Raw genomic sequence first — 24,412 nt, 5'->3', positions numbered from 1 at the left:
CACTAAAGAAATGAGATTGAATTGAGATTAGAATAAAACTTTATTGCTTGTTACGCATGAAACAGAAAATTGTTTTGTTTATAATTAAATGTATTTATGTAATACATTTGTAATTATTTCCTCAACATCCTCGCTTCTAAGAGACACAGCCTTTCTGTGGTGGTCAGTTATTAGTGCATTCATTTTGGCATTCAATTCAGTACATTTAAAATATTCCTCTTTTGTATTTTATTGGCCACAAAAACCCAAAACATTTTTTACTAAACACAGTTTGATAGTCATACCTTGTAGATAGGAAAAGTAAAGATAAATATTCTGTAGAATAGATAATATTACATGATCAGTCCCGTCGGGGCATCATAAATAACATCATTAATCTAAGAAATAGGCCGTTTACCCGTTTGCGTCAAAATGAGCATTTAAGCCATGCAGAACCCAAGTTTTTATGAATTAATGTTGTAACTAAATATCTCCACTTCTTGGCATAGTAATCGACATTGCCTCTAGGGGGCAGGGCAACTTTCTTTATTATTGTAATGTCTTAAAGATGGACACATGATGAGTCAACATGCAAGGAAAACACACAATTTATTTCTAAATTTAAAAAAAAGGTTTAGCTTGAGTTTCCAAACAACTTTTTCAGCGTGAGATTTGAATGTAAGAGTGACATCAATCGAGATAAGAAGATGTTTATATGTGTACCATAAGTAGCTATGTAGAGCCATTTTTTAAATTTGTGCAATTAAAGGCATTCAGTGAATCTTCATCATATTTTTGAAATATAACAAATGTTGATCATTTTGAAATTATTTCCGTTGTGTAGGACTTTAAATTCAATTATTTAATTTCCATTGTGTAGGACTATCACTGCTGTGCTTTCATATGCCTATTCTATACACTTGTAAAACACACTGAAAATTATGGCCATACTAAAAAATAATACTGATAGCATTGATCAATAACTGTGATATTAAATTGTCATGCTGTGATACTGTGTCGCCTTGTGGCGTCATTGGGGGTTGCCCCTTTGCACGGGTGATGTGAAGCATAAATGCAATTTCGTTGTGTGCAGTGAGCAGTTTTCAGTTGTGTGCTGTGGAGTGCTGTGTCACAATGCCAATGGGAGTTGGAGTTTCCCAGTTGGGCTTTCACTTTCACTTCAACATTTGAGTTGGCCTAGGTCTCTCCCTGCGGTAAATCTTAAGTGAGTAAAACAATTAATCTAAATGTTTTTTTCCATAAGCTTTACCACATGGAGAGGCAAATAAATATGGGGCTATAAGAGATATCATTTTAATGGGGATATCATTGGGGATAACAGTACTGTGAATAGTAAAATGTTAAGCTGTTGCACTCAATGTTGCAAAAATATTCAGATGACAATTGAGATTGTCAGATGATAATTGTTTTAGGTGTTAAGATAAACAGACAACACAAGACAAACATGCAGATCTTATTCATTATGAAATCATTTTGACTAGCTGTTTAAGTTGTAGGCCTCACACTTTATATGCAGTCTAAATTATATTAAGAAAAATAATTCATGGAGTTAAGAAAAACTCCAAAGTGCTCAGGAAGTGTGGGAAAAAAGGTGCTCTTTGGTGTGGGGGAAAAAACAAGGTGTCATCAAAAAGGGAGTTCAAGGCACCTTTCTTATCCAAATATGATTTTTAAAAAGCCCTTATTCAAACATGGCTATTTTAAAGTTGGAAACATGAGGGCAGACCCGACCCCCACGCGTAGCGGCCCAGAACCCTCTTCAGGGTGAAATAATTCAAATTGTGGAATTTGTCCAAAAAGAATTCCACAGATTTGTTTCTAATGGTAATAATCTTGCTTCCAAGAAAAAGGAAAAAATATGCACACACCACAAAAGCACCCTTCTCGTGATTTAATGAAAGACCGGCACAACGTTTTTCATTTAATCATGACAAGGGAGCCTTTGTGGTGTGTGGATATTTTTTCCCTTTTTTCTTGTGTGTTCTTTGATACCCTGCACACACTGCAATTGCTTTTTGGGATGTGTGCTCATCTCACACTTTTTAAATCTCGCTTTCATCCACTTTCCACTTTTTTTAAAGCATGCACCACATGAGCTGAAATCAGTTTACATAATTGGCCAGCCCGTCATCTTTATGTGTGCTAAATGTAATATCAGCAAAGAACAAAACAAAGCAAATAAGGCTTAAAAGCAGGTGTGGAGATTCTGCCCTCACTGAATCCAGAGAGGTGTCAGAAGTAAAAGTAAATTTGTGGTGTACGTACGGCACTACATGATATTACATTATAGTTGTTACACCAGTTAATCCATTGTACCTAATGAGGTGGATAGATTATGTTGTTACTGAAAAACACTGCCAACCTAACAAGAACCCACCACAATTTTGATTCAACCAGTGCAGAGTTAGCTGATCGTAAGACAAGTAGCCTACTACACAAGTCAACTGATTACTGGTAGGCCTACTCAGATAAGCTGTGATGGAAGGAAATGTGTCTTTTTTTAACTTTTACTTTTACTTTTACTTTTGACACCTGCTCTGACTGAATCCTCATAGCAAAAGTTGCAGTCTTGACAGTCGTAGGCCTACAAGTATTTCACATTGGCAGTTATCTACATAACACTTTGCATGTGTCCAAACTGCAACACCTAAATGATTTGTGTGGCTAGTAGTAATGTAATTAGTATTTGGTTAATATAATTGGTTAATGGGATTTGGTTATTGTTTTTCACCTTCATTCTGCAATGATGCACCAGCCTTTCAACAGTCTCTGTACTCAGGAAGTGAAGCTAACGATTGGCCTATGGGCGTGTAGGCCTATGGGAGGAGCCAGTAACTAGCATGTGCAGGACTAGTTCTACGCTACAGAGGTATAATAGTTGTGTGGTTACTTGTCTGCTCCACAATGCATTCGTGGTTGCATAGGCGTTACGTGTTGCGACAAGAGATTTAGGAGGACAAGAGACCAGTTTTCGGTATGGCAGAACACAGCGCGAATGATCGGCAGCCTACATTCAACAAACCAAAGGTTGGTAACAGTGTGTAGCCTACACTGAACTATCAGGAGAAAACAACAGGTATAGCCTACGGATTAGACCGCATATGGCAGAGAGAGGAGGGGAATTTTATTTGATTGGCTTACCTATGTGCTTTGACAGCTGTGTGTGGAGTTGAGACAAGATGCGGTCCTCCGCACAGTCCATCAAACTACTTCTTGGTATAGCCTTGGGTTGCTCGGCTTACCCCATTTCCACTTTTAATCACGTTCGAGCTTGCGCGCACGCAAGGTTATCAAGACTATGGAATATCGTAACAATGTATCGCGCAATGTAGCCTACTAAATGTACAACTTGCCTTCAATATATTGGCCTGCACTTACCAAATGTTTTCCAGACCCTCAAATTACATGATTTCACCCTGACTTTGAGCACATTTTATTATCGTAGTAAATATGGGGTTTAGGAAAATGAGCGTCTGTTTTTGTTGAGTGGGATAACGCAAGAAACATATTGCAGCAGGGGATCCAGCAGGCCTACTGTCAACATGGTCTAGGGATGACAATGGAGAAGTCTCATTAGGTGTTTTGTGTTCTGATAATGTCCTTTGCAGACGTCCCTCAAGTAATCATCTCGTGCGTCCACGCAATGCTGCAGAATTATTTGCAGGAGGCTCCGTTCAATTGAGGTGATCTTGATTTGTGTCACCGAGCCTCAGGCCATTTTAGGCCTATTTTTGTCTCAATGCATGGCTATTTTTTTTTTTTTTGCCTAATCTGTTTTTGTTGTTTCTGTCGTTTTGTTGTTGTTGTTTTTTTTTTTACTTGACATCTTCAGCTTGAGAGTAGGCTGTAGACACACAACTCACCACGGGGAAACGGAACTGGCTGCAATTCCATCATTATGGACATGACCTCCAGATAAATGCAGAACATTACTAGTACCCCCACACCCCCCGTTTGTAGTTACTGTACGTGTTGCATGAATTAAAGACACCCCATGTTGTGGTGTCAAACTATCATAGTGCATGCAGGGTATACGAAAATTGAAAAAAGAAAAGAAAAAAAATGAATTTATTGTAGAGTAGAGCAGACTATTTTTATTAACATTTTATTGTGGATGTCTCTGAAGAAAATGACACTTTTTTTTGGTGATATCCCATTTGCATCAAACTCTGAAAATATAGGCTAATCCTAATATTAAAATGTATATATTGATTTGGTAAAGAAGTCATATAAAAATACCTTGTGTTGTGCCATGGACTCAAAGCTGTTTAGCTCTTCTGTCAGTGTTGCATCTGAGTCCCCTGTAGTTTGTGTTGGTCTGTTCTCTGTCAAACCTGCTGGGGTTTGTGGGAGTGGAAGGGTTTAGTTACAAAATGACATAAACGCCACGTTTTGTCTTGTGCTTTTTTGTCTTTCGCTTTCAATTCTTTCATTTTTGGAAATGACTGTTCAGCTGCCCTTTCATCCGTGCATGTGTGAATTCCTGCCATTCAAACATTTTGAGAACATAAGCCTACTTTTTAAAACCTATTTAAAATGCATTTTGCAATGCAATACACTGTCAATTATAACAGGTAGCAGGCTTCACTCAGATTTCCTTAATTATTTTGAGGGTGCTGGCCCAAATAAAACACTTAAAGTTCAACAGAAAAGGGTGCACCTTGCATCAATTAAAAAAAAAGAATGTGCACAGACGTGTTTCGGCGAGTGCCTTCCTCAGTGTGCACACTGGTTGCACACTGCACACTGAGGAAGGCACACACTGAAACACGTCTGTGCACGCACATAAACAAAATGATGCAAAGTGCACCCTTTTCTGCTGATTTTGCAATGCAGTGCAATGCCCAAGATACAATAATGTCAATTTCCCCAAATGTTCCAAAATTGATTTAAGTCATATTGCAATGAAGCTCTTGAGTTCTTCCTCTACTGTAGCTTCCTCTTGTGGTCTGCCTTGGCAGTCTTGATACCTCTACAGTTGGCACAAGCTGTGGTGTAGTGCGGTATAAAGTGCTCTGAGTGCAGACACAACCAGAAATGCGCTCATAGAGTGCAGACCTCCTGAAGCTGTTGGATAGAACATTTTACTATGTTACACCCAATTGAAAAAAATAAATGAAAAAAAGGTGTGGAGTTAGAAACTGGAATGTCAAAATTCACTCTATCCCGCTATGGTGAAGAATCCTTTAAAAATTCCTTGATGCGGATCGTGATCCGGATCATCACCAAAACCACCGGATCACTCGTTCCTTGTCATTTCCAACAACTCAACAAAATGAAAACAACTAAAAACGTTTTGACTTATCCCAGTGCTGACAGACAGACAAATTAACAAACAAACAAACACACAGACAAATCAAAAATCAACGAGCTCGAAAACATAACCTCCTTGTCGGAGGTAATAAACCGTTTTGAGGAGCCCTCTAATCCTTGAGGGACTCCATTCACCTCAACCCAGCAGTGATGTACCAAGCTGAACTTCCCGACGACAAGAATTCCTGTGAAATCATTTGTTTAATGACTGTTTAGGTAAACACCAGCTATTACAAACAAATCCCCCATCACCCCTCCTTTACAAGAGCAACTGTAAACTTGAGGGCACATGACGAATAAACAAATCAGACCACCTTTTGAAGATGTTTTGTAAGTAAGATTGTCAAATTGAGACACACAGCCCTTGCAATGCATACACAGTGTACACATAAGTAAATCCCTCAATTGATGACCAAACATATGGAATGGAGGAAGTTGATGTCATGTTCATTTCTTTTGTGGTTTGATTATCACTGTTTTCTAAACTAGGCTCTCAGCCATCTCTTTGCAGATGTCAGACTTCCCGCACAAACACACCAAGCATGACATGAGCAATACCAGTAGCGGAACTAATTGACTTTTTATTGATTTGCTGGCGAGAGAAGAAACGAAAGCGATTCAGGCGACTAGAGGCGATTTGAGCGACTTGGGCGACAGTTTGTAGTTGGACTTGAGCGAATACTATGCAAATGAGCCATGATGCGGTTCGACAACAGCCACCACAGCCAATGGGAATGTTGGAATGCTTGCATTCTTCTTTTAACAGCCATACTCTGTCGCTTCCATCGCTCTTATCGCTTTTGCTGCACAGTTCAGCAATTCTCTGTCGCTTAATCTTGTCGCTGCCGGTGTATTTGCCCGGTAGCTGTTGTAAAGCACAATTGAGACTTAATGCCTGCTACAGAACCAGTTATTCTTGAAGGTCTGTACTCTATAGACACCCATTCAGTGTTCTCAAAAAGGGGTGTCAAATTAATTTAGGTTCAGGAGCCACGTACAGCCAATTTAATCTCAAGTGGGCTGACTAACTAGTGTAATTATGAAATATCGCAAATTTCAGCTTCATATCGGAATCACATTGGGGTGAAAGACAAGACGTCTAACGTGAAATTGTCATTCAGTGCAACGGATATTTATGCTTACTGTAACTAAGAAAACATGATTTTAAATCATTTTTCAATTGAATGCATGAAAGCCACTTGAAAAAAAACTGTGTTTTTTGCAGTTACAGTAAGCAAAAGTATCTGTTGCATTGAAGGACAATTTCATGTTGGACGTCTTTGACCCATTGTGGACACACTTTCTAACCAGGATGCTTCACGCGGGTCGCAGTGCACTGCGCACAGCCTGCGCAGCACTGCTCCATCAAAAACGCGCCATTGTCTGTTTCTCCACAGATTGTTGATGGCCTGCGTTTACGACTTGACAAGTTAAACTTTGGTCAATCATTACCCAAGTTATAAAAATCACTCGCCAGCATTGTTATCGTGCAAGTGTGCAACTTTGTCGTCGTAAATCGGGGCTATTAACTTGTGTAGAACGTCAAGTTATAAGATTGTGTCAAACACTCTAATAGTTAAGTCATAAGTAAATGCCATTTACTAAACTCAAATTTGTTGTATTGCTCTACAGTACTGGATCTGGGCGTGGCAAGTCTTGTGTGGGAGGAGACTGTCTCAACTTGCGGGTATGCTTAACTGTGATCAGTTGTTACACAAGATATAACAATACCTCGATACCAAAAGGGCAATGTTTTCTAACATAGTGCTTCTGTCCTTTGTCACGTTTACATGCAGCCGTATTGCACAACCTCCAAACACGTTGTATATATTTGCTTCACCCTTGTACAGATGAGCCATAAATGCAATTTTGTTGTGTGTCGTGAGCACTGCCTGCTGTGGAGTGCTGTGTCACAATGACAATGGGAGTTTCCCAGGTGGTCTTTCATTTGGGCAGCTTAAGCTTTTTCAATCATGGATCATCAGCTTTGTAGAATGCCATGTTATCTGAACAAGATTACGCCTAACTTCCTGCCAAGCCCAAGTGACTTTTAGCATGAATGTCTCTTAGATAATATATCACTCTAGCAAAGGGATGGCCAAGTGTGAAACGTTCACTAACTTATATGAATCAGTTCTGTCAGCTTCTTAGACAACAATATACAGTGCATAGTATGGTTGAAATATCAATCATGGAATTGAGTGTGTGTTCAGTGTGTGTGAGTTCAACAGCCTTATGGCCAGGGGAAATGGCTGTCCTTGAATCTGGACATCCTGTTGCTCATGCTGCTGAGCCCTTTCCCAGATGGTATTTTAAAGGTGCAGTGTGTAATATTTTAGCAGTTTCTTTTCAGAAATCATGCTGCACAATGCACATTCAAAAAATTTTTTTTTCACATTTTTCACGAATACTTACCACTACCACCACCATGAAATTCTAAGTATTCATTATGACTTAAAGTGCAATCATTATGATTGCACTTTCCTTTCAGGAAAATATGGATCTTCTCCATGTCATTTTAAATTTCCAGAAATAGACATCTTTCGCTGCAAAACTTACTGTATATTTGTTATACTAGTAAATATTGGTTAATTACATTCTAAATATTCATGAAAAGATACAATTTGGCAATGGGCAGTGTTGCGTTATACGCCCTATGTATAACTTACTGTGGGTTACCTATAACAACTTGACAATAACGACAGAGACCGGACTGAAGTTGACCATTTATATCAAGCTCAGGAACTCAAGTCGTACCCTTGACAACGGGCCCGTGCAATATATACAACATGAACATTCCATTACAGAACATCTCCCCCTTAAGTTATTTATCCCTTAAGTCCCAAGTCCCTCATTTAAACTGCATAACAATTACTAATACTTTAAATTCAAATCATTAGATCAATGTACTTTTAAGCACCCAAAACAATAGGCATAGAATTATTAAAATACAAGGCAATATTTTTCTTTTCAAGGCAATATTAAAATATTACAACATATTTTCCTCTTTCATTTCCCCCTTTTTTTCCCCTTTTTTTTCTTTCTTTTTTTTTTTTTTTCCACCCCATGTGTCCCCAAAAGTCTCTTTTAAAAATCCAGACGTCTGGGACGGTGTGAAGCTCCACCAGATGTAGTGCAGTGATGTACGTGTTGAATGTATCTGTATGCGTGCTTGTTTGTGTCTGTGCTCGTGTGTGCTGGTGTGCCTCAGGTGTTTGTGGGTGTTTGTGTTGTCAGGTGAAGGTGTGTGTGTGTGTGTGTGTGTGTGTGTGTGTGTGTGTGTGTGTGTGTGTGTGTGTGTGTGTGTGTGTGTGTGTGTGTGTGTGTGTGTGTGTGTGTGTGTGTGTGTGTGTTTTCGCCTCACTGAGCCTTCAACAACGTTGATGCTCTCTGCACGAAAGTCCTCTATTCAGTTGTAGGCAGCCAAACCTCTTGGCCTGACTGCTGTGGCAGGAACAGGACACTGTGGCACAGGCCATACCCGTCCCCTGTTCAGTTCCTGTAGGCAGGCAAACCTTTTTGCCTGACTGCTGCGGCAGGACCTGGACTCTGCGACGCAGGCTGTACCGGTACTGCTGCTTCTCCTTCGCTCGCCTTCCCTCCTTCCAGGACTGCCTGATGCTTGGCCACCGAGGAAGAAGTGTCGCTGCAGGCCGGACCTGCCTCCCCATGGGAAGCTGTGTTGGAGAGTAGCCCCTCTCCCGGTGTGTGGCGCGGTATGTCTGCAGCGCCCTGGCCTTGTCGCCTCCTCCTTTCCATAGCCCTTTGACTGTGGCAACAGCCCGCTCCGCCTTGCCGTTGACCTCTGCCTGGTTCTCCTCTTCCTCCGCCGTGAAGGTGTGTTCTTCCCCTGCCTGGACGAGCTGCACCAGATTGAGGGCCAGAATGGCTGGGAGACCTAACAGAGGCTTGCACAGTCTATTCACAACATAAACGAGCTGTGTAGTTGTTTTTCCTCTCAATGTCATCCTCCCTTTAAAACAGCCCTCAACGTCAAGTCTGTGGTGCCCAGGCCCGTACAGCACTTTTCTTGACTGCTGCAGTGCCCCATGGATGCGGGTGGAGTAGGTGGCGCTGGGAATAGCGGTGACAGCCGCCCCTGTATCCAGCTTGAATACATTCTCCTCCCCGTTCAGCTCCACCACACCAACCCATTCCTCATCCTCTCCTGCTGACCAAACTTCTCCAAGAAACGCGTAATCCTCTTCTTCGTCACTCACGTACCCCTGCGTGATGTCATGTACCCCTTTGGTAGACATGCTGCATGTTCTTGCGTAATGTTCTTTACTTATGGCTTCTACCTGCCCTGCTGCCATCTCGCCCCCCCTCAGCACCGGTTGCTGTTTCTTCACTGCTGCACTTTGCTTGACCTGCGTTACAGCCTTCTCTAAGGTGAGTTCTGCATCAAGTTGTAATCGTTCTGACAGTCTTTCATCGAGGATACCCACTACTATCCTGTCTCTGATCAACTCATCCCTTGGTGTCCCGAATTGACAATGTTCAGCTAACTTGTGCACGGCAGTAATAAAACTCTCCACATTCTCACCCGGCTGCTGGTTTCGACGGTTAAAACAGGCTCTCTCGTAGATCACGTTCCTCTTGCTCACGAAGTGTTTTTCGAACGCCTCCGTGACTTTTTTGTAAGATGTCTTTTCAGCCTCTGTCAACGGGAGCGCAGCCAAAACATCCTCAGCCTCCTCTCCCGCCGAGTACATAAATGCGTTCACTTGAAATTCCTGTGACTGTTTGTCAAGCCCTGATGCGATCCGATAGCGATTAAATCGCTTGATCCACTTTGGCCAGTCATTCGGACAATTAAAGTCGAACTCACTCGGGGGAGGCAACTGTGCTAGCTGCAACTGGGCTACTGCTGCAACTGGGCTACTGCTGCTACCGTTGGCTGGGCGACCGCTACCGTTGGCTGTGCTGATCGGCTCATTTTCTTCGCCTGTCTGTCCCTATCTGTCGTCGTCTGTTTCGTTTCTTCACGTTGTCGCGTTGTCCACCACTATTCTGACACCATGTTACGTTATACGCCCTATGTATAACTTACTGTGGGTTACTTATAACAACTTGACAATAACGACAGAGACCGGACTGAAGTTGACCATTTATATCAAGCTCAGGAACTCAAGTCGTACCCTTGACAACGGGCCCGTGCAATATATACAACATGAACATTCCATTACAGAACAGGCAGCACGGTTGCAATGAACATCATAGTTACAATATCTTCTCTGGCCACCTTCCTAAACCATCCTCTTGATGTCTCACCATAGGCTGCCCTTCCATCCTGGTAGTGGTTCAGTGAAGGTTTATGTTCATCCATTGTGAGCATGGTTGCATGAGGGAGCGGGAGGCTGTGAGATAACAGGATGATTATGAAGAGAGTCAGATAACAAGGGGTGTAACTGGTCTTGTCTTGAAAGGAAACACTGAGTAATTGCGTGCATGCCTTATTTGATTATAGCAGGTCAAAGATCTGAGACACCTGCAGTAGTCTGCCACTTCGGGTTGCAGGTTTGGCCCATGTGATGGGCTAATTAATGACTGGTCTGGTGCCCATGTTCCTGTTCCCTTTGCTGGGACAAAACATCCTTTCTCCCTCGCCTCCATTCTCATCTAATTAGAGCCTTGCCCCCGAGAGACCTGCTTGTATCAGAGGGAAGTGTTTTCAGGGAGTGCTTGGAACACGACACAACACAAATTTGTTTTGCTGTGTGTGTAGTGAATATGGGGCCTCCGACAGCAATATTATTGTGCTGCCAAGGTTTCTTGTTGCCTGACTAAGAACAGGGCTAGACTGGTAATTTGGCATACAGGGCATTTTCCCGGTGGGCCGGCAGTCCCTATGGGCTGATGATTGTTTGTTTCAAACCCACCGGTTTAGAGACCGAGCCACAATTTAGATGGGGCGGCCCATCGGTGCATCCTCAATAAGCAGTGGTCTGAGCCCAACATAATTGTAGTATGGAGGTTGGGGGGTGAGTGGCCGGTCTGTGTCAAAAACGCCCAGGCCGGTTTGTGGTCCCAGGCCAGCGCTGACCAAGACCCATGCGATCCTCCCAGGCCGAAACACATCCTGCATGTAGCACACCCATACAGTACACTTCACTTTTGAGGGAGTGCTTGGAACACGACACAACGCAAATTTGTTTTGCTGTGTGTGTAGTGAATATGGGACTCTGACAGTAATATTATTGCGCTGCCAATGTTTTCTTCTTTTTTTAAATTTAAGATTAAGTTTTTTGGCTTTTTGCCTTGATTGATGGGGCAGTCGAAAAACAGGAAGCGAGTGGGGAGAGAGACGGGAAAAGGTCGGCAAAGGACCTAGGCCAGAATCGATCCGGGTCAGCGGTGTAGTAGTGCAGTGCAGTGCCCTACTGCTTGAGCCACGGCAGGGCCCGCTGCCAGTGTTTTCCTGCTGCGTGACCAAGAACCATATTGTGAACCTCCCAGGCAGACCCGCATCCTGCAAGCAGCACACCCATACAGCACACTTCCCCTGAGGGGTTCAGCAGCACTATTGTCTCTGGGGTTGTGGTCTTAACCCTTCCCTGCGGCATGCAGTCCTTGACCCTCCTGCCCCATATAACCCACACATGTTAAGAGGATATAGGTGCAGAAATCAGGCAAAGACCTTGACATGATAAAAGTAAATTCCAGAGGAAAGGAAGGGAGGCATGTGGACATAGAGCCATAAACAATAGGCTGCAATCAGCAATGTGTGAGCATGTAACTAATAGTAGTGTGCACTGTGTGTGTGTGTATGGCGCAGCTGTGAAGTTTGGAAAAATGAAATGCGCGAGTATTGCTTTGCACTCAGTAAGCAATTGGATAACACACATTGCATATGTTTTAAGGAACAGTCCAACTCATTTCAGGAAATTGATCTTGTGTTGTTGAGCCTTGGTAAAATATGAGAATACATAGTTTTTTTTCTTTATGTTGGCATTGTCTTGTTTAGCAGTATAGCCATATGAAGCACAGTAATGGAAGTCTATGGTGGTGCCAAATAAAACCTTATCAAATGTACATAAACCCCATTTAAAATTAACGCAAAATTCACCAGCTATGTAATTCCGTCCAGTGATCAATTGTGGCTTGATGCCAATGGTACAATTTACTTCCAGTGATTATGCTAATCCATGCTAATAATTCTAATACTAATAAATCTAAATACCGAACACACTTAGAAAAAAAGTATACGCACATCCATGTGTAATACTTGGAAATACTGCAGATATGTGGAAATCAAAAGGGGGTAGACTGTAGGGACGGCGAAAATTTAAAATATCTTAACCGGTTACTGAGACTCATTAACCGGTGGTTAACCGGCAATCTTAAATGATATAACGTTCGTGGCCTGATAGGCACAGCACTGAATTTAAAAAATATATATTTTTCACATAAGCCTTTCTTTTTGCTGCTCAGACAGGACCTGTCATGTCCAGCCAGTGTCGCCAGATGGAAAATGCTGAATTATCGTACCAAAACCTCAAAATTATAGTTTTTGGGGGCTTTTTGGGAGGAAATTATTTGTATAATTATTATTGCCGGTTAACCGGTAGAAAATTTAACCGGTTATCGTTGATCCGGTCGACTATCGGTTAATTAGTTACCGGCTAACATCCCTAGTAGACTGTTCCTTTACACAATCTATTCACAGAACTCTTTTTTTAAGGAAGCTGGCAGGAAGATTTACACTGATGAAGGCTCTTGCAGCCTAAATGCCAGTGTTACGCCTGCAATTACTTACTTATCCTCTTCATCCTGGTTGGGACATAATGCCGCAATCATACACTACCACTGAATCCTGTCTCGTGCTTTGGTCTGTGCTTCATCCCACGACAGCCCCATTCCCTTCAGCTCTGTCATCACAGTCTTTCACCAGGAGTTCTTTGGTCTTCCCCTCTTTCTTTTCGTGATCGGGGTCCATCTCATGGCGACTTTTTGTGTTCATTCATTGGGCATTCTGAATACATGGCAGAGCCATCTTAGTCCTCATTTTTGAATTTCATGAGATCGCTGCATTGGCTGAGTGAAAAAAGAAAGACTAGAGTGCAATCTATTCCTTAAACTGTTTTAACACTGCAGAGATTCACCAAAAAGGGACAGTGCAGTGTTTGGAAAATAACAGAACTTTTTTTTCTGCATAACAGAAAACATGTACAACTCAGTGCTTTCCACACATACTCCAAATGATCAACACACCAAGGAAACTATCAACATTAAAGAATAAATAATTTACACAATGTCACCAACTGTTTGTGATGTGAAAGCTTTTTTGATAAATAGTTGACTTTTTGAATAAACGCTTTCTGAGTGAAAACATAGTGTCTAGTTTCCACATGGGTTCATTTACTGACGAAGGCTGTTAGCCGAAACGAGAGGATGTGTTTTAATCATGCTTTGCCCTTGGTGTCTTAGGGCTGGGCGATATGGAAAAAAAATAATATCACGATATGGACTACTTTATATCACGATAATAACGATATATATCACGATATAGCACAATAACATACGTTTTCTTTTATTCTCTTTATTTTTTCATGTCGCAAAACAACCTTTCTTCAAAATGGATCTTTTTATTCTTATTTTTACAGTTACATTAACGTATAGTGTGTATTGTGACGACATGAAATATAATTAAAGGATATTCAATTGTATAAAATTGATTAAATTACTATCACGATATAAACGATATAGGAGAAAGGTCACGATATAAACCTTTATATCACGGTAACGATATCGTCATATTGCCCAGCCCTACGGTGTCTTATTACTTTTGAAAAAGCGACATAAATGTGTTTAGTGATCAGAAAACGTTTTATCGTTATCTTCGTCAGTCTCTGTAGGAGCTGCATAATTATTAAAAAAATATCATGATTGTCTTGTAAGGTTGGATTGCACTTCCTGTCTAAATTTGATGTTCTCTAGTCACTTCCTCATAAAGCAAAAGACCAAGAAGTGAAACCAAACCCCTTTGTAAACAATTCTGAGTGAAGTTAAAGCATACACCTACAAAAAGAATGCGCACAGTGTTTTCCCCCTTTCAGACGTCACCAGCAGCAAACTGAAAAGCCAGTTCATGCCTTCACTAGCTATCTTACATGGGCCTCTGGTTAGAAATGTTCCAGTTTTCATACACACTTATTCAGATGCTGCATCGGGCAGGGTTCCATTTTTAACATATGGTAGCTGCAAGTTGTGACTGGCTACTAGGGCTATACCTTGTGGTAGCTGTTAGGGAGGTGGACTTAAGATGGGGGTTCGTATCCCACCCTTACCTCTCCCTACCCCTCTTTCTATGGCTGAGGTGCCCTTGAGCAAGGCACCTAACCCCACATTGCTCCAGGCAGTGCAACCAATACCCAGTAAATAATTGTAAGTCGCTTTGGATGAAAGTGTCAGCTAAGTGTAATGTAAGAACCTGTGCACCACTAACAAAAATCTTGTGTCAGTTTTGTAACTGTCATAGAAACACTGTAATCGGATCAGATAATGAAAAGCATAACTACTACTGTTTGCTGAAAAAGCTGGGAAACGTCAAAACACAACATTGCTATGACATTACTGAGAGTCTTAGGGAACAGGGAAAGACATTTTAATTAGCATTTTATTAACAACAGGCTTATAATGGCGGCGTTGCATGAGAGGGGTAAGTCATAATAGAAGACCACAGAATTACCCACAGTGCTATTCATGGGCATGCTGAGCAGTCAAGGTTAAGCGGTTAGGGCGTTAGACAGACCAAGCTGGTGGGGGGAGTGACTAACCAGCGCTCTCCCCCCCGTCCTCCTCCATGACTGAGGGCCCCCTTCATGGTACCGTCCCGCCATTGGGGGCTGCCCCCTTGTACGGGTGTGGCAGTGTGTGCAATGTTCACTTCACGTTCACGTGCACAGTGTGCAGTGTTCACTTGACTGCTGTGGAGTGCTGTGTCACAATGACAGTGGGAGTTGGAGTTTCCCAGTTGGGCTTTCAATTTCTCTGTCATATCTACTAAACATCTCATGACCCCTTTAGCAACTTGGGGAAATCTGTCAACTTGACCATGTCCCTTATTCATAATAATGATGACCAAATGTCAGTTCTTATATCATTATTTTATTTCATTTTAAGGAATGAGCGCTAACAGTCACGGTAAGCCGACTGCTTTACCTCCATGCATCACTTTTAAATGTGTTTCTGAAAAAAAATTGCAAGTCAGGGGAGTAGGAGGAGAAGGAGGAGGGGAGTGCTTGGTCTCTCTCAGCTTTTAAAAGCAGCACTGCACAGGTGACACCCTCACACCCACAACACACTCACAGGTGACATCTCTTCCCAACTGACACAGCCCAACTGACAATCTGGGTACTTTGCACAATCATTATTGGCGCACTACATACGTCGTATGCTACACGTCCTTACTAAGGATAGACCGATATATATATCGGTATCAGTATCGGGCCGATATTTGCAGTTTTTAAGTGTATCGTATTGGCCGATAAACGCGTGGTTTTGGCCGATATGCAATATTTATTATTTTATGTCATTCGGGTTTTTTTAAAAGCACCAAGACACTTTATTTTTTTATTTCTCGATTGTTAGACATTACTTGATTGTTAGAGTGGGTGTTACAAGTTCTACCTCAATTTGATAATGTTAAAGGAATGTTTATTTTTAACTTGAGACCTGGAATATTTGTCATTTTTAACCTTTTTTTTTAACCCATATCGGCCCCAAATATCAGGTATCGGTAATCGGGTATCGGCCAAGGGTGATGAAAAAAAATCGGTATCGCATCGGCCATTAAAAAACCTGTATCGGAGCCTATTTCTAAAACGCTAAATGGGGTTCTGTTCTACTCCAAGCACAAATAAATCTGTTTGCTTTGAGTAAGAGGAAAACATTGTGAGGAACATTTACTTCTGTTAGCCCATTCTTTTCTTCAATTATCAAAATTACAACTGGGTACTAAGAAAGGTTATTTTTGTATGCTTTTTTTATGTTTGTGTGTGTGCGCGTGCAGGTAGAGCTCCACGTACACTTGGATGGCGCCATCCGTCTCGACACCATCCTTGATGTGGCGAAGTGAGTAGCAGCCTATTAACCCTCACCCTATACACATATACATTCACAATACTAGCCTCTCCTCTATGGTACATACTGTATATATATACAGTGTATAACCCTCACCCTGTAGGCTACACATTTACATTCACAATGCCAGCCTCTCCGCTATGGTAGCCCACATATCGTCCTAACATTTCCCCTGGCCAATCAGATAATCAGCAGGAGCAACACCATGTTATCACATTGGTAGTGGAGTTCCATTGGTTTAAAATAGTGTTCCTCAACGGGGCTCTACGGGGAGCATCAGGGAGTCCTAAGAGGGCGTTGAGAAGGATACAGCTAAGAGGGGGTGGTGCTTTGTTGCCATTGGGGGGCATTTCTCCATTTTCTTAAGGAGGGCATTGGCAGGCTTGATGAGATGAGATCAAGGGGGTTGTTGGGAGGCTTATGATGAAGTCCAGGGGGCATCTCAGAAAGGATTGAGAACTTCTGGTCTAAACTGTCAGGAAATGTTGAGGTTTCCTTTCGAGCTGAACATCCGGACTGTGATTAAGTAGATTCTCCTCTCCTCCTCTCTGATATGCATTACCTGCACCGTGTGTATTGTATTTTGTGCTTTATTGTTTTAACAGGCAGCGCGGCATCTCACTGGAAGGCAATACAGTTCCCACCCTGAAAGCCCTCTGCACCGTGTCTGAGCCGGCGACCCTAACGGAGTTCCTGGGCAAGTTTAATCAGTACATGCATGTCATTGCGTAAGTACTCGCACACACCCACCCACCCACACGCTCTCAGCATGCTGTGCACACCACATATACTGATATTAGTGGTAAGTCATGATTACTTATATACTGTAGTTAATTAATTCGGTCTAAAATGTCACACCTGTAACTTACTGTAAAAACCGTAAAAAAAAAGCATGGTTTAACTTGAAATCACAAGTTTACCTGCTGCTTCAGAATTCCAAGTTGTTCACACAACTTACAATAAGGAGGTAAATTAACTTGGAATTCTGAGGCAGCTGGTAAACCTATGATATTTTTTATAGTGTAAAGGTCCTTTTTTCTTTTGCGGCCCTTCTGCCTATACCCTACCCTGTGACACACTTTGATAATACAGGTGAAAACATGCACTCTGCCCTTCTAATGTAACAATCCGGTCCAACCAGAGCAGGACTACATCATAAATAGAAAGGAAGAAGAATCTGGTGCCACGCGGATATTTTCTGCTGATTATTTTATCAGTGCAAACAGACTAAAGTTTCAACATGCGTCTTCATCAGAGTCACGCTAACGTTTCGACATGCGTCTTAATCAGAGTCATCAGAGTCACGCTAACGTTTCGACATGCGTCTTCATCTGATGACTCTGATGAAGACGCATGTCGAAACGTTAGCGTGACTCTGATGACTCTGATGAAGACGCATGTCGAAACGTTAGCGTGACTCTGATGACTCTGATGAAGACGCATGTTGAAACGTTAGCGTGACTCTGATGAAGACGCATGTCGAAACGTTAGCGTGACTCTGATGACTTTGATTAAGACGCATGTTGAAACGTTAGTCTGTTTGCACTGATAAAATAATCAGCAGAAAATAGACATCCGCGTTGCACCAGATTCTTCTTCCTTTCTATACTGGTGAACAAGTGAGGTGTTGATATTCTGCTCATGTTCAAGGTAAAAATGCTACTGCTCAGGCATTCCTAAAGTCATAGCGTACTTTCACTTTGTTAAGGTACTTCCTCTTAGTTGCAGATGCATCACATGAACCGTGTACACCGCTGGTCTCGTTTCAGCTCTTCAGTTCACTCCTGCTTTGAAGTTTGAAGTTTATTTATTTAACAAAGGGACAGCATGTGTTATTAACATTTAAAATCATATAGCCATGAGGCTAATTTCCATCTTTCGTCCTTTGACAGGTTTGATGTTCCATGAAAAAGAAATAAAAACAAGTATTGCACACATTGTAAAATTAAAAAGTGAAAGATCCTGTATTGCACACATTTTAAAGTAAATAATACAAAAAATAAGCTTAGAAAAGTTTTGTGCAACATTCTTTTTTTGTCAACCTCATCCTTTTCATCCAGTCCCCGCCATGACGGGTGAAACAAACTGGCGTCATTACTTTGATCAGAAGGTTGCCACTTGCGGCGCCCTGTGAGGCTGCGGCCAAGCCGACTCCCAATAACAATGTGTGTTATGTACCGTCCAAATTGTCTATTGTCAATGTCTTATTTAAATGTTTTTAGTTTAATTTCACATTGGAGACTGGTCAAATGCAATTTCAAACTTCTGTGCTAACCCTGTTGCATAGATTTTTGACAATAAAGTACACTTGACTTGACTTGGATGTCTCTATCTCACGAAGTCACACACAACCAGTGCAGAGAGATCTCTTGGGGGCTTGTATTTTCAAAATATTGGATAAAAATGATGATCAGGAAAGACAGGAGGACAACGACTGACCTGCACACACACACACACACACACACACACACACACACACACACACACACACACACACACACACACACACACACACACACACACACACACACACACACAAACACACACACACCAGGGCTTTAGGACGTTAACTTTTTTGCTCACAGGCCACTGTGGCTAGTGGTTTTCCCAAGTCATCACTAGTCATTTAGCTTTTCTGCTAGCCAGAATTTTGTTAGAAGATTCTGAGAAAAAGTCCGCTGCACGACCAGGATTTCTTTTGCTCCCAATATTTTATTTTTTTCGTGACGTTTCGGGTTTTACCCCTTCTGCAGACGTCTTACTGTTTGGGACATATTGTTGAAGCGCCTCCTAGCGCTTGTGATCCACTCAGGCTTGTATTGTCTGTCTCCGAACCGGGCCTCCAGGTCCTGGGCTTCCTTCTGAAAGTCCTCGTCTTTGCTGCAGAGCCGTTTGATGCGGCTAAACTGTGAGATGGGTAAACTTTTTTTGGTACCTACGTCTGAAGAAGGGGTAAAACCCGAAACGTCACGAAAAAAATAAAATATTGGGAGCAAAAGAAATCCTGGTCGTGCAGCGGACTTTTTCTCAGAATCTTCTAGTCACTTGTGGTCCTGCTCCCAGGTCAGACGTTCCTGTGGATGTGCGAGCTTTCCACCATTAACTCAGCCAGAATTTTGTTATCAATTTTTTTGTTGCATTTAATTAAACGATTGCTGCAACAATTACGATTTGTCTCTCCAAATAATAACTTACCTGTCAAAGTGGCTAGTGTTACTAGCCACAGCCAAGTTTTACCAGCATTCGGCCGGTTGGCAGGGCCGCTGACAGCTTTTCCTGGGCCCGGGACAAACCTTCACCTGAAAGGGCCCCTCATCCAGTACATACAATGTAATGAAAATGTAATTGGGCCCAGGACAAATTACCCCTTTGTGCCCCCCCCACCCCCCCCCCCCCCCCCGTCCGGCTTCCCTGGTTGCAGGTGTCAAGTGACACACACACACACACACACACACACACACACACACACACACACACACACACACACTGTGATAGAAAGTGGCAAACGTGGCAATGTGAAGGGGAAGCCTGTCATGTGAGCTGAGCTGTGTGGAAACTGCTCGTGCCGACATGTTGGTCATGACCTTTGTTTCCTCTTTGGGGTTTGTTTGTCAGTGGGGAACTCTCTTTCACTCACTCCCTGTCCTTTGTCTCCTCCTAAAATTCAAAATCAAAATTTGCTTGATAAGCAAGACTGCTTCAATACCTACTGGTGCGCTCAAAGGCTGTATTTCAAATGCTCTAAATGTAGGGCTGTAACGATACACTCAACTCACGATTCGGTTCGTATCAGGGCTTTTTTACCTATGGTTCGATACACCCCTCAATATTTTTAAACGTATCATTCTGATGATTGTTTGTAGGTAGAATAGGTTACAAGAGGCTACTAATACTTTTCAAAAAGTTTGAAAAAATAATGATATTGATTTGAAGCTTGAAACACTATCACATCATATCATGTGGTTGTTTTCTAGATTGATGAGTAACAGAACTTTGAAAGGGCATCACGATACTGCCTTCTTGCATCACTATACAGTATTGTGACTGCTTATCACGATTTCTCGGTTGGATACAATATCGTTACACCTCTGTCTAAATGACAAGTCACTTCTGCCCGCTTTCATCTGCTCCATACTCCATACCCCCCACATTTGGGCTTGCATGCCCATGGGGATCCCAGTTCGAGTCCGGCCGGGGTCATTTCTCAGCCTTAGGCCGGCCGCACACTGGCGCCGACAGCACTGCGGCGCACTTTTGCTTCCGACAGAATTCGGACCCCCAAACCCAATTTCACACGAACATTGCATTGATGGTCAGTGGGCGGCGCCGACAAAATAGAACTTGTCTCTAATTGCTATCCGACATCGGTGCCAGTGTGCGTGGTTCTATTGAAAACAATGGAATCGAATTTTAGCTGAGCAGTGCTCAGCACTTTGTCAGAGCTGGTGTGCGGAAGCCCTTACTCCATATCTCTCTCCAGCTCATTTCCTGTCTCTTCTCACACTATCCTGTCATAATAAAGGCCCAAAAAGCCCGAAATGCCCCCTTCACCAGGTGAAGCTATAATGCATATCTGGAGAGAAAATGTGCCTTCCCCTCCGTTTTGCACGTTCGCGTGTAGGGGTAATGGCATCCCACTTCATGTTAAGAAAGAGGGGTAGGGGTAAGGGGAAGGGCTTTCTACCCCTTCAAATGGAGATTTTCCAGAGTCAGACTTCCAACAGAGGGTTACCGATTTCCCCAAATGCATTGTGAATGCCTTTAAAAATGGCCGCCATTCACAAAAGCACACAAATATAAGCATTTCTGGTTTTACAGGTGTATAATTATTGTATTGTAGTAAGTTTAGCATTGTCCCAATGTGTAGCCTAATGCCATTTCCTGCATGAAACGCACATGAAACGTCATTAACGTCAACCAAATTTATGGTTTATAAGTTGTGAAGGAATTGCGAGGTTCGTACAATACCATAGTTCTTTTTTTAAAATTAAATTGTTACCTGAGTAATTGCAAGCAATATCGTTGGTTTAACTATTGAATGCTATGAGTGTCATTCCATGATTGTTGAAGAGGTGTCTCAATTCATAGGGGTTGCGGTTCAAGTCCTACCCCTTACATGTATAAACGGCCACCCGGGTACTTTATTCTTGAATGTGCGTTACGCCCCTTTTTGGGGGAAAACAAACCGAATGTCTTATTAACTTACATGCAACATCGGCTAGCCTAAATTAACACCGTCCATGCTTCAGCCACGGCTGTTTGGCTATATTATTTGAGCAGTCGGCGACACAACACATTTTCGGCATGTTGAGCACTAGTCAACTCTAGTCTACATGTCCTTGTCTTTCGTTTATTCTTCCCCAACACCACCAATTGACTTGCATTGGCTTATCCCCCAATGTTTCTCCCCAAAAAGGGGCGTAACGCACATGGCGCACACGTCACGCCGTTTATACGTATTTGAAAAGACGAGGGGCAAGGGGAAGGCATAAGGATAGGGGTGGAGATTAGAAATGGAATTCAGCCTAAGCCTCCCATAAATGTGTTAAGACACAGGAAATGAGGCCACAAGTAGGCCTTTGGGCATATTGAGTTCATCATAGATTCTGAAAGTGCAGATTCTAAGCTTTACAGCAGGGGTGTCAAACTTGTTTCGGTCCAGGGGCCAAATGTTAAGGTACGTGGGCCAGACCAGTAGCGTAATTTCAGAAGATCACAAACATGTGCTCCATATCGTAACCGCATTGCAGTCAATCATCTGGATGACAGCGGATATACAGGAATTATTGACAGTAGCCTAAATGATGAGCAAAAAATGCTCTTAAATATTGATAACCTGCTGCAACCTGCAGGATACTTTCTTATTTTGACGTTTTTCGTTTTTTTTTCTCTCTACAAGTCTCTTGGGCTGGTTTGAACCATCTGGCGGGCCCCATCCGGGTTTATGTTTGACACCTCTGCTTTACAGTGATACATTACGTAAAGGATAACATTCGGCGATAAGATCCCTGTCATGGAATAGGTCTTGATCTCTCTGAACGGCGCTATTCCACGACAGGGACCACCTTGTCGAACGCTATCCCGCTTACATGGCTAACGTAGTTGTTCTCTTCCTGTATTCTCCCTGCACCAGATTCTAGTGATGCGCGTAGACTCTTCGTTTGGAATGCCGACGGTTTTGTGAAAGAAGTGACCGAAGTGACCGGACTCTTTGCGAAGTGCTTTGTGTAAGGGAATTAGGCTATAGCCTCCTACAATAAACCCTACCCTACATTTTCTGACACTAAAGAATGTGTGCATCAGAAGTGGTAGTCAATCTGTGCAATGTTAAACGTACGAATTCGGTGAAGGAGCAACCAAGCTTACCCTCTGAGACACTGGGCCAACGCTAGCGCAAGTCTCCATGGAGACAGAGAGCCCAGGCTGCAGAGCCATTCTCCGACTCACGTTCCGGCTCACTTCCGGAGTTCATCGTTTGTGGGGGAAATCCCACACAAATATGACAAAATGACGTGGATTCAAAACACAAGCATCCCAATAATCCACACAAGGCCGAACTTTATGGTCCATGTAAGCGTTAGTGTGCTGTCTATTAGTATTTCCGCATGCACCTATTATAGAACAGAAATAATAATAATATTTCAGAAATATTAGACGTGCGAACGTTGAGGAGCGCCATTCATATGAACGGCACATTCTATAGAATGAAGTCCCCTGAATGAATGAAATGAATGCATGAAAACTCATGCAAAGTCAAAACTTAACAAAGTCAAGGTTTGTATATTTCATCTGGACATTTTATCACAACACAGTATTTGAGTTATTACAGCAAAGTATCAAATCATGCACTTCCTGATCACATCACATCAAGTCTCGTGGGTTAGGTAATTAAAACAAGCCATCTCACCAATGCTTTGGTAGTCATTGGACATATGGACGGACTTTGGAACATTGCTGCCACCAATTTTCAAAAGTAAATAGGGAAAAGATTGACGAAAAATATCTTAACAGATGTGATAACAGCAGCAGCAATCGACGTAGTGATTGAATCAACTTTTTTGGGTGAATTGGGGTGAGTGAGTTCACTTTTCCTATTCAGAAAGACAAATGCCCACGTCAAGAGAGACTAGCCGCTAGCTACCCCGTCAGAACATCGCTATACACATTAATAGGCTACTGATCCGGGTGTTATTTTTTTTAAAATTCAAATCGTTTACTTGGAAGCAACTGGAATTTTTCTTGAGGCATGAAAATACATTTAGATCCTCAGTTTCAAGAGAAAAAAATATTTTTATTAGCTAAAATAACCCTCACTTAGCTTGGGCTAACTTGGGTCCGGAGCCAGCTAGAAACATACAATTTTCACCTATGGAAAGCTGAGATCTTGATTTGCGATTTTTCTCCGTTTCACTCTTGAGAGACATAAAGCCTGTTTTCTAGTGGCCAGTCGCAAAAGACTCATCCTTATTCACCAGGCAACTCAAGGATTATGTGACACATTTTGAGACAAATATGGATAGTTAAACTACAGTATTTATGTGTGTTTTGATGTGTGACATCAGGGGGGACCGCAAGGCTATCAAACGGATAGCCTACGAGTTTGTGGAGAACAAAGCCAAGGAGGGCGTGGCTTATGTGGAGGTGAGGTACAGCCCCCACTTCCTGGCCAATAGCGGAGTGGAACCTATCCCCTGGGACCAGAAAGAGTAAGGACCACTCATTTATTTTTCCTGTATACTGTATTTCTATTAGAGGATCCCTGTTAGCTTGTGTTGTAACCGTTTGCTTGGTATTGCAACTGTGCTGCTCATTAAAACTGTGCTGCCCATTGTCAAATGTATTTTTTCATGAATATTTAATAAATAATAAACTAATATTTATTAGTATGACCACAGTCATAATGAGAATTTGATGGTGGTGGAAAACAAAAATCTGGTTCAAATCCCTGCATGGAATTGTTGGAGCAGCGCACATTAGGGACTGCAGCTGCATTTGTCTCTGAAGAAGTCATTCA

At 42.2% G+C, this 24,412-nt stretch overlaps 1 protein-coding gene across 1 annotated transcript in view; it reads left to right on the top strand.

Annotated features, from left to right (window-relative positions):
- Positions 1–2,872: 2,872 nt before the first annotated feature.
- Positions 2,873–24,412, top strand: part of ada (adenosine deaminase) — a 34,082-nt gene continuing 12,542 nt past the window's right edge. Inside the window, exons 1-4 of the mRNA XM_063208579.1 lie at positions 2,873–3,027; positions 16,328–16,389; positions 17,004–17,126; positions 23,961–24,104. Of these exons, the coding sequence (XP_063064649.1) occupies positions 2,977–3,027; positions 16,328–16,389; positions 17,004–17,126; positions 23,961–24,104 (380 nt within the window). The 5' untranslated portion in view covers positions 2,873–2,976. The remainder of the gene's footprint in view (positions 3,028–16,327; positions 16,390–17,003; positions 17,127–23,960; positions 24,105–24,412) is intronic.

Source organism: Engraulis encrasicolus, chromosome 10 (genome assembly GCF_034702125.1).
Source record: "Engraulis encrasicolus isolate BLACKSEA-1 chromosome 10, IST_EnEncr_1.0, whole genome shotgun sequence".
NCBI classification, from domain to species: domain Eukaryota; kingdom Metazoa; phylum Chordata; class Actinopteri; order Clupeiformes; family Engraulidae; genus Engraulis; species Engraulis encrasicolus.
This window is presented reverse-complemented; position numbering and strand designations above follow the sequence as displayed.